This window comes from Carassius auratus, chromosome 22, assembly GCF_003368295.1.
Source record: "Carassius auratus strain Wakin chromosome 22, ASM336829v1, whole genome shotgun sequence".
Classification (NCBI taxonomy): domain Eukaryota; kingdom Metazoa; phylum Chordata; class Actinopteri; order Cypriniformes; family Cyprinidae; genus Carassius; species Carassius auratus.
Window position 1 is genome coordinate 5961736 of NC_039264.1, and position 17420 is coordinate 5979155.

The window sequence follows — 17420 nt, forward strand, 5'->3', positions numbered from 1 at the left end:
AATGAAAGACTAATATATATAATCCATTCATTAAAAGCCATCTAAAAAATAATTTTGTTTCCACAGAACAACAAATTTACTTAAAATAACACTGAACTGCACAAAACTTTATAACAGACGTTTCACATTTCATGATGCACGGCCGATTGTACACAGCAGTAGATACATTTTCTGAAAAGCAGCAAAAAAAAAGCTAAGTTTAAAGCCTGAGACAAAAAAAATATATATATATATATTACACTCGTGTGGATTCTACAATACAGCTTCCCAGGATGCATTGTGTCAAAGCTGTAAAAAAAACGTTCATTAAAAGAAATGTTCATCATACTGTGTAGGTGAATATTGCAATTTCTCCATTTTTTTTTTTCCCAACTTCAGCCTGTTAGCTCAACTGGCAGCTCTCGGCTACACAGCGTCTCCCACTGGCGAGCCAAGAGCGATATTAGCCGCTCTCTGCAGTCTGCTCCTGGTACGAAAATACACCAATGCACTTCCCCCTCAGCTCCTCCAAGCCCCTGAGTCCTGTCGCCCTTCCTGTCGCTCTCCGCAAAATGATCCATGGTAAGGTGGCACAAAAGATCTGGGCCGGGGACATCGTCGAACACCAGCGTGAGGGCTTGTGGGTAAGTCTGGTAGCCCATTAGCACACGGTCCAGGTCGCGTATTCGTTGGGCATCTGTGAGGCGGTACTTTTCTCTTTGTGGAGGCTCTTTTGCAAACTCGGGTAGCGGATAGCTGATGTGGTCTTCATCCAGCAGGAAGACATCCGTGCTGGTAAGTATAAGAGTCTTGGGTTGTAGGACAGTCTGGTTTTGGGCCGACTGGCCTGGAACAACATGGACCTGGAATACCAGCACGTACAAAAGGATGTTGAAGGAATGAGACGGTGCCTGAGGGGTCTTCCTCTCCGCTACAATGAAGGTGAGGTCTCCGATCTCTTCCTCGCTTGGATATACGAACTTCACTTTGCTGGAATGGACCAGTTCATAGTTCTCCATTTTACCTGATTTGTGAGGAAATGCAAAGATTTCAACATCAAAAATAGTTTGCTAAACATCCAGACAAAATGTTCAGATAAGCACGAGTGACGTATTGAATATTCACAGTGTAAGTAGGCAAACCTGTGCTTTTGTTTCCAAACTGGGAGTAGAAATCCAGCTCAGATGGTTCTGGAGAGGGAACTTTCTCCAGCGAGGACAAAACCATCATCAGCTGCTGCAGGAACCGGTGTGTGCCGTAACCGTCACGGGTCAGACAGGAAATGATCTGATCAGCCGAGGGCCCTTTGGAGAGAAAGGTCATTCTTATAAAGGTTATATAAACTATTCAACTTCAAGTGTTTTCGATCTCAGGTTCATTGCAGCAGAAATTAATTTAGAGTAGAAGTTAAAACTGGAAACTGTTTTGGCAAAAAATGCGATCTTCTCAAAATTTCTCCAGAGAGAAGCAGCAATATGAAATGCCATTTAGTTCCTTAGAGTTAAATTTATGAAGCTTTTGCACAAAACAAACCAGCCAAACTCTGACTCCGTGTAACCACCACTGTATATATTACATATTTGCCGTCCTTCTGTTTAAAGGATTAGCTCACTCCCAAAATAAAAATAACTAGAAAATGTAACTAATCTTTTAAGCTGATGATTACAATTGGTGTCAGCTTAATAAATATGTCATCCAATCATGTATATCTTTGACTCGTTTGGGATGAAAAATGTGACTAGAAGAGATCTTGGTCGAAACAAACTCACCCACGACTCTGAAGTACTGATCAAACAAGCCCACATTGATGCTCTGCAGGTCTTTTAATTTTAGGGTGAAGCAGAAGGAGAAGAGGAAATCGGTGTCCTTGTGCTCAGACGGGTGCCAGGTCCACATCACTGCAAGATCAATCAATTTAATGACTCGATTTTAATGGTCTATCTAGACTGTTGACTAGAACAGCATAAAGAATAGCATATAGAACACCTCTCCAAGATGGCACCGAGCATGGCAGCTCAGAGTAAACTCTCGTATGTTTTACTTGTTATTTTGTTGTTCTACGTGTTGGATGTTCTTAGTATAACTGTCTACGATAGACACACCTACGTAACGCAACACTAACCGGACCACAATTTGTGGTGTGATGAGGGGAACCTACACTCTATTAAATCGTTCTGCTCCCCTGATCTGGAATTTCATGCTTCTGTGTCGACCATCCTGGCTACTGAGGGATTTTACAGCGATCATTATCACAGCTGTTTACATTCCCCCTCAAACCAACACAGATCAGGCACATAAGGGACTGTATGGGAATATAAGGGAGCAGGAAACCTTGTACACAGATGTGGCGTTTTTATTTTTTTTTTATACAGAGGACTTTAACAAAGCCAACTACAGAACAATCTCATATTTTCAACACATCACCATCAACAGGTATGGTGATTGTGCACTGGACCACTGCTACTCTCCTTTCTCGGATGCCTACAAATCCCTCCCCCGCACACCTTTTGGCAAATTGAATTAGTCTTCCATTCTGTTCCTGCCTGCTGATAGGCAGAAACTGAAACGGGAAGCACCCGCCCTCAGGACAATCCAATGCTGGTCGGACCAATCAGACGCTATACTACAGGACTATATTGATCACATGGACTGGGACATGTTCCGGGCAGCGTCTGATGACGACATAGAGGTGTACTCCGAAACTGTAAAGTGTTTCATCAGGAAGTGTGTAGAAGATGTAGTGCCGACAAAAACAATCCGCATCTACCCCAACCAAAAACTGTGGATTAATAGCAACGTTCGAGCAGCCTTATCAGTGTAGACAACTGCTTTTAAATGTGGAAACACTGACGTTCGCAAACAAGCCAGTTATGATCTCAGGAAATCCATCAAAGCCGCAAAAAGACAATATATAAACAAAGTTGAAGAACAATTCAACACCAATGATGCAAGAAGCATGTGGCAGGGCATCAATAACATAACAGATTTTAAAGGATATAAACCAGCTACTGTGAACATTGCCGTCTCTGTCGAATGAGCTTAAATCACTTTTATGCTCGTTTCGAGTCTCACAACACCGCCCACACAGAGAGTGCTCCCGCGGCTACTGCAGAAAAGGTGAGTGCACTCTCTCTCCATCTATGTCGCAGATGTAACCCAATCCTTCGAACAGTTGAATATCTGCAAGGCTGCGCCAAGCATGTGCATTCAAACTTGCCGGACATTTTTACAGACATTTTTAACCTTTCCCCTTTCTCTGTCCATGGCCCCCTCATGCTTCAAAAAATCCACCATTGTGTCCATACCAAAGAAAAATGAAATCATATGCTTGAATGACTGGAGGCCTGTTGCTCTGACACCCATCTTCAGCAAGTGTTTTGAGAGACTCATCAGAGACTACATCTGCTCTGTGCTGTCTGCCTCACTGGATCCACTACAATTTGCATATCATTGCTACCGTTCCTCAGACGATGTTATTGCTTCCACCCTACACAAACTCTGGGACTAAACAGATCTCTGTGCAGCTGAACCCTGGACTTCCTGATAGGCAGACGTCCACCTGACTTTTGATTGTCAGGAAGTCCAGGATCCAGCTGAATGGGCAACAACACTTCATCCCCACTGATCTTCAACACTGGTGCTCCTCAAGGCTGTGTCCTCAGCCCACTCCTGTACTCGCTGTACACACATGACTGTGCAGCCACACAGCCCCAACGTCATCGTCAAATTCACTGACGACACAATAGTGATAGGCCTGATCACCAACAACGATGAGACGGTCTACAGAGAGGAGGTAAGAACCCTGAATAAATGGTGTCAGGAGAACCACCTCTCACTCAACATCGACAAGACCAAGGAGCTGGTGGTGGATTTCAGGAGACAGAGCAGAGAACACACACCCATCACCATCGATAAGACACCTGTGGTGCGGGTAAACAGCTTTAAGTTCCTCTGCTTTCACATCAATGAGGATCTCACATGGTCTACATACACACTAATGCAGTGCTGAAGAAGGCACATCAACGCCTCTTCTTCCTCAGAACATTCTACACATGCACTGTAGAGTATCCTGACTAGATGCATCACTGCTTGGTTTGGAAACAGCAACGCTGGCAACCGTACAGCTCTGCAAAGGGTCATGTGAACTGCCAGCCACATTGTTGGTGGTGAGCTTCCCTCCCTCCAGGACATCTACAACAGGCGGTGTATAAGGAAAGCCCGGAGGATCATCAGTGACACCATAAGTAAATATTTTGCTCACTTGACTGGTTGGTGAGGGAGGATGCCGTATCGTCCAGGATGAAGTAGATGGCTTTGTTGGACAGCAGGACACAGGCACTCGTCTCCAAATCAGGAGATCTGTAGAAGAGCACCGACGTCCACAGGATGTGTTTAAGCTCTTCATTCTCCATCTGCATGCAAACAGTGAGATAAGCACCCTAAGTGTTCTCTCTCTTCATTGCATAATACTGCAGATTATTTAACAGTATTTGCTTAGTCAAGGATTACAATTGCTCAAATGTACTATCAAAAAAGTTTTTTCAATGCATTCTGTGCTGTGAACATGATATGATAACTTGAACCATGCAATATATCATTTTGAATACAGGACAGGTCCATGAAAACAGCCATATACTCTATAAAACCTCAAATTAAAGGGTTAGTTTACCCAAAAATGTCATATACACCTAGGAAGACTTGAGGGTGAGTAAATTATGGGTTAATTTACATTTTTGGGTGAACTACATTTTAAGTGTAGGACATTAAGGATTCTATTGAGGGTTACTGATCATGTTACAAACTTTGAATGTTAGGCGTGTTTGTTTACAGTTTAGATCCAGTGTAGGATATCCTATAAAAACAAGACACTGGTTTAATAGGAATGCGTTAAGATAGTAGTCTTGAAAACAAGGCAGCTGGCCAAATGTAACACAAAGTAAATAAACAACTGCACAGGAGCCAAGAGCACACACAGGAAGAGAGGGGTTGACCGGAAGGACAAATCAAGGAATATACAGTGTAACCACATAAACAGAACCACAGGAAAAATAAAGATATTGCCTAAATAGGGGACATTGTACAGCACAAACATCCAGGAAATTTCCTTGTAGGATCTGAATCTGCAAAATGCGCAAATGACTTGCCTCTGCAATATTGTCATGGAAGAAGTGAACGAGCTGGTCTCCATTGAGAGACGAGATGAGGAGTAATGAGGAGGAGAGCGAGAGGTGTGAGGGACACTGGTTGTCCTCCATCAGCTGCTGAATGAGGGATTTGGCTGGATACAGCAGAGACAGGGTCAGGTGGGGCCTTGACACCTCCTGAGGGACGCTGTGGGAAAAAAAGAAGTACAATATGCATTTGGTATTACCCAGTAAAGATGGTTGATCTGTAAACTAAGGATTAGGGATACGTTTTGACAATTGGTAAAGACCTGCCCCCATTTTGTGTCTCCTTAATGTGATGTGCCAGATTGCTTTGCTGTACGCCGCGACACTTTTTGAGTTGGGATTTCTTGTCTAGTCCAATGAAATTCTGGTTAAGATTTATTTGACAATTCCAATGCTAACAGCTATAGCTACAATTTAAACAATATGATGGTGCCAATTCCCAACCTCAACTGGCAGACAATGAAGTTATTGTCAGTAAAATGCTAATGTAGCCAAATATAGACCAGTAAATTCTTTCTGAAAGTCTCTTTTTAAAAGGCACATATGCTGAAAGCCTTTGCAATGTTTGATCCTAAAACTTTTCAGATAGATTCCAGTCTACAGCTTAGGACTGGAGCTAAAATGGCATCTTTTCATATCTTTGAAAATACTGGTAATGAATTAGCCCCATTACCTGCTGGTAGGTATTCTTTCCATGGTTGTTGCAGGAGCGGGACAACTGTGCACTTTCAAGTGTCCTTTCTTGGTGTGCTGGAGAGCGATGGTCTTAATTTCCCTCAGATTGGAGCGAAGCTGTTTGAAGTCTCTCAGGAATGTGAACTTGTCTTTTGGAAGGGCAAAAACAACCCTCAGGCGCTCGTGACCTGCCATCAGTTCTACAACATGCTCATCGTAGAAACGGCGAGAGTTTGAGACAGCCCTACACGAACAGCACTGCTTTGGGTCGAGAAGCATGAAGGAGAGTGGTATACGGGTTACTTTGGAGCAACTCCGCATCGCACTTGCTTCCAAAGGGTCCTGGGACGCCACAGTGACAAAGTCTACCATGAGAATGCAGAGGTGCCGAGAGGTCAGGAAAAGAATCATGGGATTGGAGGTTTGGTTCTGACTGCTTTCAAACAGGCCGATTTGGGATAATGCATCCAAGGTTACGGAGTTCTTTGGGAACTGTGAGTTATTTGCTACGTTCTTGTCAGAGGTAGATGATTCTAGATCAAGGAAATGGATCAAGTGTCCACCTTTAATGCGGTCCTCGCTTTCCTCAAATTCCCAAGAGTTCAGAAACTGTCGGATAAACACTTGAGTGTTAGAGAGGTTCAAAACTTGCTCATTAGTTAGGTTCACATGTGAAACAATGCAAGAGTGCATCTCCTTCAGACTTTGGGCGTTTGAGAAAAAGAACCATCGTGTATTGATTGACTTGATCTTCAAGGAGAAACAAACCTCTGGAATATCAAACTGAAAGGTCTCAATGTTGGTGTACGGCACAACCAAATCTGTCTCAAGGTTCTCCATTAATTCCTCCAAAGTACTCACTGGTTCTTCTGACCTTATGTGGAAAACCACAAGTGAGCTGTCCGTTGCCACCAAACAAGATGGCCGCTGACTCAAACCTTCTCCAACACTGATGCAAAGAGACCAAATCACCATTTTTACATTATCAATAGCAGGTTCCTTCTTCTCATCCTCTGGTATTTTTTCCTGAATGGTAGACGAAGAGGAACAACCCATGACCTCGTTGGTACCATCTATTGTCATCTCAAAGTACCCATCTCCAGTTTGAGGACTGCCTCGGTCGGTGTCCTCAAGAGACACAGTCTTGCAAGGTATCGGAGTTGATTCTTCTCTATTAGCCTGGTTGATGTGAGCAGAAAGCTGATTGGTAAACTCCTGGTTGGTGGTAGTGTAGGACAGTAAGGATGGAGGTACAAAGAGATTCAAAAGATTTGATGTCCAAGGTTTCCATTCCTCTTCACAGCAACAGGGGCTAAAGAGGAAGGAAGCGTTTTCGGGTTAAGCTTTGGAATATTGAACATAAAACCATAAATGCTCATCCTTTTAGCATTTCAACACCTTACTCCTCATGAACTGGAAGTTGCATCAATGGGGAAATATTTTAGTAACATTTTTATTACTACCTTTGTCAATCATAAGTTATATGGCCAAAAATGTACTCTAATTAAGGACATAAACAGAAAAAAACTGCTTGGTCAACTTATTGCAACCACATTTGTGAACCTGGACCACAAAACCAGTCTTAAGTGTCAGTTTTTCAATTGAGATTTATACAAATCTATTTAAATATCTGGAATCTGAGGGTGCAAACAAATCTAAATACTAAGAAAATCACCTTTGAAGTTGTCCAAATGAATTCTTAGCAATGCATATTACTAATCAGATATTACGTTTTTACATATTTAGGGTAGGAAATTTACAAAATATCTTCATAGAACATGATCTTTATTTAATATCCTAATGTTTTCTGGCATAAAAGAGAAATTTTGACCCATACAATGTTTTTTTGGCTATTGCTAAAAATATACCCCAATTACTTAAGACTGGTTTTGTGGTCCAGGGTCAGACTTATGGGATACAAGTATGCTTCGGTATAGCAAAAGAAAAAAAAAATCTGGTAACACTTTAGAATAAGGTTCCATTAGTTAATGTTAGTTAATGTATTAATTAACATGAACAAACAATGAATAATACATTTATTACTGTATTTATTCATCTTCGTTAATGTTAGTTAATGAAAATACAGTTATTGTTAGTTCATGGTAATTCACAGTGCATTAACTAATGTTAACAAGCACAACTTTTGATTTAAATAATGCATTAGTAAATGTTGAAATTAACATGAACTAAGACTTATAAATGCTGTAGAAGGATTGTTCTTGCTTAGTTCATGTTAATTAATACATTAACTAACATTAACTAATGGAACCTTATTCTAAAGTGTTACCAAAAATCTATATATAAGAACTGACCTGCTTTCAAAGGTGACCTCCAAAGACAAACTGGAATCAATTTGAGTTTTCACCTGCAAAAAAAGGACCAGTGTTGTGTTCTTGTTGGTTGCTTAAACCATTTGATCAATTAATTAAATGTGCCATAATACAAACCAACCTGTGGAATGATATCACAGGCTGAGTTGTAAACATCATAGCATCTCTGGGTAAATGTAGAATCCACAGGAGTTAATATCTCTTTGGTAATAAAAGCTTTTTCTTTACAAGTAGTTATTTCTGAATGGGAGATAGATGGAAAGCAAAAAATCATTCTTTAGTCAATAAAGTTTAGTTCACACAGCACAATTTGATGCGGCGATGATGAAAATGGATGGTGGTGATCTGATTTGTTTGTTCAGGCAATATATGCTGTATCAATGTTGGGTAATATAGTAACAATTCAAATTCAAAAAGCAGAATAGCGTGAAGAAAAATAGATTGGATTTTAATTCGATTTCAAACCATATATGGATGCATACTGAATTAAGGTTTTTGCTGTTAAAAATAGTCAAACACTACATACCCCCACATATATGTGCATGTATATTAATTACATTCTTAAACATTATACAGTCCCATATAGAGTGTGTTTTATATGCAAATGAAAAGGAATGTATAGATTACAAACGGATGTATAGTTGATTATGATTACAATAGAGTATAATCATATTCCATTAATATTTGAGAAACTTTATTAACAATCACATTTTTAGCAGTGCGTAACGCTGAATATTTAGATGTTGTTTGCTAAAACGGAAAGTCTATGAAACTACCCGAGGCTGTTGCTTAGTAACTAACACTCAGGAGACAAATGCGGATCCAATGCTTTATAAATCAGGCCCAGTCGCTATTAGAGCAACACATGCAAATTAACCACCACAAAATTCAACTTAAGCTAGTTTAACACTGCAAAGGAAAGAAACGGGTGCCCATTATGCTCATTCAAAGCAAAGATATGAGAAAAATCATTGAGGAATGCTGATGAAACGTGATTTATTTCATCTGCAGTGCAGAAACGGATGCACCAAATCTCTGAAACGCAATTACGAGCGGCAGAGCTGCAATAAGTCAGTATGCAGGAGTTACTGAACAGAAATGTAAATGAAATGAGATTTAGCAATCCGCTGGTGCAAAGAAAAACTTTTTATAAGGAATACAAATTCAATAGCTTTAGATTGTCATAAGAAAAGAATTCAATACTGTCTGATTATTCATTCACAATCATAAAAATAATCCAATCAAATGATGGCAACACAGAGCATGCTAATTATCTAAATACGTCATGCCTTTTTTTCATATTAAAGGTAAAGTGTGTATATATTTATTTATTTATTTTTGATAATACTTTCTCCTCTCCCATTTTTATATGCAGATTAAACAAGTTTAGGCTAGGGTAAAAAAAAAAAACCCTAACCCTATTTTTTTTTATCCAACTAGTGACAGATGGGAGCGTTTGAAACCACACACTTCACTTTTAATACTCCATTTGTGTTCCCCACCTCGTCCCAGCAGCGCGATACATACATGATTACCTTGACTGGAGCAGGAGGAACGAGACAGAGAGGGCGAGGAAGACGAGGGTGGCGCGACGAGAGAGGATGAAGACGACTGTGACCCGCCCGCCGCCTGTCCCGGGACGTCACTCACCTGACAACAATAACATCAAGGCTCCTCTTTTAGTCACAAAAACACAGTGTGACTAATTCAAGACCCCCGGAGGTAATAGTGAGGGATCGTAAACATCTTAATGTTCATTTGAAATCTTACAACAGGTCTAAACCAGAATGACAAGCCATAAATCACCATGTTAATCAGTTTTTCTACCCACACTTATATTTCATTGGTCCAAATCCTGCTCCATAAAAAATATGCAACATTTAATGCCAAATATTGATTCCTAGGTGATCATAACATCATGCCGTGTTAGGACACGATGTTAGTACTTTTTTCCAAAGTAGTAAAGTCGTGTTATTACCATAACTACAATTTTTCTGTTTAATTTAATAAAGGCGCAGACTTTTAGCACTTTTTTCCCCCGATAACAGTTCAAAGCTTCACTGCCATTTTCTTATATTCGCAATCATTACATATGCCGTTTTATCATAGATGATTCTGCCTGATATGCTTTCTTGAGTCTAAAATTTAATTTAAAAGAAAATAATGTGAATAATAGTTCAAAATTATTTAAATCAACAATAAATAATACTCGAAACTGAACAGCTCTACTGATGTAGTGAGTATTTTTCTGCCAAAAGTAGAGTCATGAGTGCACTGCAATGTTTAAGATATACTATAATATTACAATAGCATATGCACATTTTAAGTTGATGCGTAATCACATTTATTTAACACAGCACGACTGCAGACATGTGACTTGTGGATGATATCCAGTCACTATCAGATTCTGGCCAGGAGAAGGCGCCACAACTCGTGTCTTTCACTCCACTGGAAAATATGTGTTATGTAATCGATGCTGACACACCAGTGCATCAATGTGAGCATATAAAGCCAGACAATGAATCATCTCTTTGGTGATTTCTCGATTCACACCTAAAACAAACTGTCACAATTAATCAAAAAAAGCAATCAGCACACTCCTTTAAAACGCTATAAATATATCACAAATATAATTACTTTACTAAGAAAACCATCAACCTGCCAGACTGAATTAGGACCTCTTACATAACTTTTCATTCAGCTGAGCTTTTACGTAAATTTGTTTCCATTGTCAACTTGACTTTACGTAATTTTTATTTCCTTAATTGGTTTTCTTTAATTCCTTCTAAGCAAAAGCAAAACGAAGAAAATATGTTACTAGCAAAAATGACTAATAATAAATGTTCATAGTAATAATGAATAATAATGTTGTTATGATATTGTAACGATTATAATAATATTAGAACTAAATTATCCTTTATCCATTTAATTTACATCAAAAAATAAAAATAAAAGCAAACAGAAAATCTTAAAAATACCTTTTTCTCATTGTTTGCCATTCGGTCTTTGGCCTCTTTTGCTTTCTGAATGGCTTTTAGCACCTCCACTGTGTCGAGCTCTTTTTCTGTGGTAATTGTGCCGTCCAAACACACCTGCATGACAAACATGAATTATAAGCAAACAGAAAACAGACCGAACCCTCGATGAAAAGCTCTAGACCCATACCTCGGAGGCCCGGTCGCAGAACTGAGCCAGAACTTTAGTCCGGTAATCTGGGATGATGCACATGGGGTTATCAGCCAGAGACAGTTTCTCCAGACAGGGAAGAGTGCCAATGTTTTTAATTTCATCCAGCTACAAAAAAAAAACAACCACCAGAAGACAAAATTATGCTGGTGTCAGGAAACCAACGTCTGAGGAAACACTGTAGTAAACTACCTGTGCTAATCGGTTGCTGCTTAAATCCAAGTTAACCAAGGAGTAAAGTTTACTGAGGCCGGAAAGGGTCTCCAGCTGATTCCCAGACAGATTCAAAGTCTTGATATTCCCCAGTTTAGTGTGAACGCCCTCCAGCACCGTAAGCTTGTTGAAGGACAGATCCAGATGAACCAGGTTGTACAAATGCTGCAGTGAAAATAATAAGAAATACTGAAAACTCACTGGATTCTAAACGTCAATCCTGCTTTGCACCTTAAAAATAATACTAGGAAATTATCTAGGAGACAACGCACCTGGAGGTTTTCCACTAGAGACAACTCATTATAGCTGAGATCAAGGAATTCGACTTCAGGAATCAGTTTCTGTGTCAAAAAAGAACAGGAAAAGCTCAAATCTTTGTGATAAACAAGGAAAGCTGAATGGAAACTGGTATGTATTTCATATAATGCTCACCACCGACTCGTCAATGCAGCGTATTAAGTTTCGGCTCATGTCTAAAGTAGTGAGCATCTTCCACATGGGAATGATCGCCGTCACAGGACTCTCAGTATCAACCCCTTCAGGTTCCCACTCCGCAAATTCAGACGCTTCGGGAACCAAGATTTCCTTTTGAAGATGAAGCGTACATTGTCATCCGAATAACTTTAAGCACCAATCAAATGGTTTAGAGTAGGGCTGCACAATATTGGGAAAAAATGCCATTGCGATATTTTATTTTTCTGCAATATATATTGTGATATGAAATCTAATCTAATTTTTTCTTACAAACAAAAATGGGGTGAGCACACTTACATTCTCATTTTAAATTATTTAAACATCGACACCATTATGTCAATTGATTAATATGCGCGAGGGAGAGAGGGCAAGACGTGTTGTTTGAAGACGGTTAGCGTGCGGCAGGGGCTCGCTCGCTCGCTCGCTCTCTTGCTCTCTCTCTCTATATCTCTCTCTCACACTCGCTCTCTATCTCTGTCGTGCGCTCTCTCTCTCTCTCTCTCTCTCTCTCTCTCGCTTGCTCTCTATCTCTCTTGCACGCGCACTCTCTCTCTCTCTCTCGCTTGCTCTCTATCTCTTTCGCGTGCTCTCTCTCTCTCTCGCTTGCTCTCTATCTCTCTTGCACGCGCACTCTCTCTCTCTCTCTCGCTTGCTCTCTATCTCTTTCGCGTGCTCTCTCTCTCTCTCGCTTGCTCTCTATCTCTCTCGCACGCGCACTCTCTCTCTCTCTCTCTCTCTCGCTTGCTCTCTATCTCTTTCGCGTGCTCACTCTCTCTCTCTCACACGCGCACGCGCACTCTCTCTTTCTCTCTCTGTCTCTCTCTCTCTCTCTCGCGTGTTACGTTAAGGGCCGGGAGCAGATGGCCCGTACAGTTAATGAATAACGGATCAACTACGACAGCCTACACAACTATTGTAGATTCGTACATCGTGCAGCCCTAGTTTAGAGGTTAGTTGGTTTCAAGAATTTGTCCTTGCAAAAACTAAAACATCCTTTTAACCTTGTAACAGACCATTCTTAGTTCTTAATACTCTTTCCTGCGTTTTTTTTTTCATTTTCTAGCGTACCTTCATACTGCTGGCTGAACGATGGATGCTAAGCGTGGCCAGGGTGGGCTTGAGGGAAGGCAGACCTTTGATCTGTCCAGCAGCACAATCACTGATCTGAGAATCAACATCAAGTGTTAGACACTTCGCCGTCCATGGGCCTTCACAAAACACAAACCGTGAGTCTCTTCACCTCGATCTGAAGCAGCGATTTAAAGATGGACAGGTCGAACGGGAGGCTCTGCTCCTCTATGTTACTCGTCCCCACCGCTGCTTTCATTCCAGGGATCTGAGAGTGAAGATTTCATGTCAGAAGCAGATAAAACACAAGAGTTCTGACACTTTTCCTGAATTTTTTTTCTACTTCCACTACTATATTTTCAATAGAGACACTAAAATTTGAAATAGCAACAGTGAATCAGTTTATATATACACTGCTAAGTGACAAACTCAAACCTTGAGGTACTTGAGGTGGCAGGTGAAGTCCAGGATGTGTCCCAGGTCAGCTTTGGCATCTCCGTTGGCGCAGGTTGGCTTGGCGAGTTTTAGCTGCTGCGTGACGGCGTACAACTGGAGCGGCCTGAGGAGAAACACCTCGCCTGCAGCCAACAACTGCTCACCTAGAGGAAGAGACAAAACTACTACATTAGAGAGATCCTGATGGTATGCAAAACTTTTGTAGAAACATACACATACGTATAAATCACTGAATGAGGATGTACTGAACTGATTACAAGGGAAGGTAAAGAAACTATTTCAAATTAACTCATAAGGTTTTTTTTTTCCACTTTCTGTTTATTAAAGAATCCTGTTAATAATAAATGCAATGATGCATTTTAAGCCATTTTCAGCATTGGAAATAATAAGAAATGTTTCTTGAGCAGTGAATCAGCAGATTAGAATGATTTCTGAAGATCATGTGACACAGGAGACTTGGAGTAATGATGCTGAAAATTCAGCTTTGCATCAAAAAACATTTTATTTTTATTTTTTTACATTTTCAATAGAAACCAGTTATTTTTTACTAGTTTTACAGAATTTTTAATCAAATCTATGCAGTCTTTTGTTAGATTTAAAAAACAAAATCTTACCAACCTCAAACTTAAGTGTATTGTAGTGTAAAGCTGCTCATATTATGTATTATGTAAATAATGCAGTTATGAACCTTTTCTAAATTAAAATATTTGATGCCTGATTTCACTTATGCATGCTAAAGTCTCATTTGGAGCATTATTATAATAGCATAGATTTATAATACTGCCCATTTCATTGTTTTTCAGCCAATGCATGAAATGTTCCAATAATAACAATTGTAGGAATGAATAACAACAGACCCTTGTGAAAGAGCTCTTCAGCCAGGGCAGCAGCAATTCCATTGATTTCCTGAAAATAATGAAGTTCAAGTCAAAGATGGAAACTCTCACAACAAACCTTATTCAGCGATTACATTAGCTCATTTTAAACGTCCACAAGTTATAACCAGTGGCCTTGTTCGTTGACTAAACTGCACAAACTGCTCCAGCTGAAACAGCAACGTCACTGGAATGAGTTTAATGATCTGCATGTGCTTCGTCAACTCATTTCCTGAAAGATTGTATCAGGGGAATGCAGAAATGACTCTGATTTCCTTGAGACATCCTGTCTAAAGGAGCTTTTTGCCCACACAATGAAAACGGTCACGCCATCCAAGATGTAGACAAGTTTATTTCCACATCAGAACAGATTTAGAGAAATGGATCCTCTGCAGTGAATGGGTGCCGTCAGAATGAGAGTCCAAACAGCTGATAAAAACATCACAATAATCCACACAACATATTTGTTTAGAACGGTTTTAGCTTGTAAACGGTGCTTGATCTGTGCATACTTCTCTCCTGATTCAGAAGAGAAAATGTATTCACTGGATAAAGCAAAATTAAAGATAGAAGAAGACAGAAGACATGGTTTTAAGTTAAAAATCTCTTAATAATGGATTGGTTTCTTACATTCACCCCACTTTTCTCTTCACAAGATGTTAACTGATGGACTGTAGAGGTGTGGATTACTTGTGTATTATTGGGATGTTTTCATCAGCTTTTTGGACTCTCATTCTGATGGCACCCATTCACTGCAGAGGATCCACTGGTGAGCCACTGATGTAATGCTACATTTCCCCAAATCTTGACATTTTCCCCAAGTCTTTAGTTTTGGTTTAACTACCCGTGGTGCTTCTTCAACTCATTTCCTGAAAGATCTCGCCAGAAATGCAGAAATAACTCCGATCACCTCATGATATCCTGTTTTTCGGTCTACGTATTTTGAGTGAATGAGTACTAATGGATGTTGACTTGCACAAATTCAACACGAAAGCCAATTTAGGACAAATGCACACACATAAAGCACTTCAGCTCTCCAAAACGACTCACTCCGGTCACGTGCCTATTCAACAACACTAAAGCCTTTCAGAGATCAATATCAATAACTCGACTGTCATCGCTTCCTGCCAGATAACAGGCCCTGCTGTTTCTTAAAACCATTTATACGGCTGAGATCAGAGCATGCAGTGCAACACGATTCATCTTCACGTGATGAAAGCAAGAGAGCAAGAGTTGCATGTGATCGCTTTAGATGGACTACACACAAACTCCGGTTAGCATTTAACTATCATGTGACTGATATAAAGCAGAGGAATCTTCGGTTTACAATCTTCAGCTTCTCAGAGCATAAAAACTTACATATAAGTGAAAGAGTAAGAAGTTAGACAGGACTTTGGGGGTGGATGCAGGGAATCTGCTCAGGAGCGTTTGGAGGTAGACCTCCAGCTCCTTCTGTCGCTTCTCCACGAAGCTTTTCGAATTTTTGCCGATGATCTTCTTGGGCGGCAACAGATGTTTATCGATCTTCTTCTCCGCGGTGAGCTGGAGTCAACAACATTTAATCAGTTTGATCAGTCACTCGCTCCGAACTACCAACTAAATGTTAATATCTGTGGTCTGATCTGTTGCTTTAGGGGACATAACTCACTTTTTCATGCAACTCGTGAAAGTCGCTGTATCGGTGCTTCACAGTCCAACTGTGATCTCCAACAGTCACCTCTATGATGTAAACCTGAAAAATAGATTTGGGTTTAAAAACCAAATATCTTTACCTTTGTTTTTCATAATCAATATGATTTTATAAACTGGTATTGCTCATAAATGGGTAACTAATCTCTGCAAACCAACAAGCACCACTCCACTTTGTCATGCAATTCATAACAATATAACTCACATTGTGCATTATGCAAATAGGCATGCAAATAATTAAAGTGGCCTGACACTGTATTAACCGCTATTATTATTATTATTATTAATTACTAACAATTAAACACGGGATTAATGTAAACATTGATACATGATTCACATATATATTTTATGTATTATAAACCAAAATTCGCTCTTATGCAACGCAGATTCTTAATTAAAACGTCTACTTTATCTTAAAGGTTAACGTTACACAAGTAATCTTTTGATCAAATAAATATATTTTAACCACCAAAACTAACAATATAAATAATTTTCATGCATTTATTCAAAAACTGGTATCATCATTAAGATGAATATGCACTAAACGCGCGGGCCAAATGAATCGCATGAAGCTGACCGTGTAACTCTCCACCAGCTCGGATCCGACGATACGGACGCGTTTCTCCGCGCACGGCTCCGGTAGATGCGGCGCGTCCATCTTCACTTCACTTCAGAGTTTGAACGCGTCGCCATGAAAAATGCAGAGCTAGCTGTCATGTAGCTCCTCCATCTTTGTTGTGGTCAAACGGGAGCGAAGCACCGCCTTCTCGTATCACTCACGCACCGCGGAGCTCACGCTCAGAGAGAGCTTTATCGCCCCTCACCGCGTGCGGGTGTTACTACTCAATCTGTTAGATTCAAATTGGCAGGACTGTAAAAAAAAATACAATATTGCCAGAGCTTGGAATATGAGTGCAGAAATATAATAATAGCAATGAAAAGATGTAGACAATAGAAGAAAACAGTATAACAAATTAAATGTATAGAAACAAAGTAGAACATGTGAACATTTCATACCAGAGTGTTTAAGATGTAAACACACACAGGCTGAGGGTACCTGTGGTAGACTGTAGGGAAACACACTGAGGACAGACATAATACAGAACTTCAGTTATACACATCAACACTATCTATAATGGTCTACTCGTTCACACACACACACACACACACACACACACACACACACACACACACGTATATATATATATATATATATATATATATATTACATTTAAAAAATGTAAACTTTCAGATATTCTAGAGTCATTAGATGTACAGTAATACATTCAAGAAGTTTTTTAAAA

At 39.9% G+C, this 17420-nt stretch overlaps 1 protein-coding gene across 2 annotated transcripts; it reads right to left on the reverse strand.

Annotated features, from left to right (window-relative positions):
• Positions 1 to 258: 258 nt before the first annotated feature.
• LOC113039506 (nischarin-like) lies at positions 259 to 17212 on the reverse strand. Of its 2 annotated transcripts, XM_026197398.1 has the most exons (21): positions 16694 to 17207; positions 16076 to 16159; positions 15787 to 15969; positions 14410 to 14458; positions 13532 to 13695; positions 13269 to 13364; positions 13097 to 13192; positions 11987 to 12139; positions 11827 to 11895; positions 11534 to 11719; positions 11321 to 11449; positions 11134 to 11247; positions 9691 to 9805; positions 8277 to 8395; positions 8138 to 8190; positions 5824 to 7137; positions 5124 to 5310; positions 4241 to 4391; positions 1749 to 1877; positions 1122 to 1283; positions 259 to 1003 (listed from the first exon to the last, which is right to left on the reverse strand). In XM_026197398.1, the coding sequence occupies exons 1-21, from the start codon at positions 16772 to 16774 to the stop codon at positions 375 to 377; spliced, it is 4263 nt and encodes a 1420-aa protein (XP_026053183.1). In that variant the 5' UTR covers positions 16775 to 17207; the 3' UTR covers positions 259 to 374. The 2 variants fall into 2 exon arrangements, 1 of the variants encoding a protein (XP_026053183.1); XR_003275031.1 differs by lacking the exons at positions 259 to 1003; positions 1122 to 1283; positions 1749 to 1877; ... (1 more) ...; positions 5124 to 5310; positions 5824 to 7137 and having other exon boundaries at positions 9683 to 9805; positions 16694 to 17212.
• Positions 17213 to 17420: the final 208 nt, after the last annotated feature.

Excerpts from the sequence above, each read along its gene's own strand:
- LOC113039506 (XM_026197398.1), bottom strand. The coding sequence starts at position 16,774 with ATGGACGCGCCGCATCTACCGGAGCCGTGCGCGGAGAAACGCGTCCGT. Across the intron at positions 11,896-11,986 it reads GCTGCATTGACGAGTCGGTG|AAACTGATTCCTGAAGTCGA; the intron begins GTGAGCATTATA and ends TTTTTGACACAG. Across the intron at positions 9,806-11,133 it reads TGGCAAACAATGAGAAAAAG|GTGAGTGACGTCCCGGGACA; the intron begins GTATTTTTAAGA and ends TATTGTTGTCAG.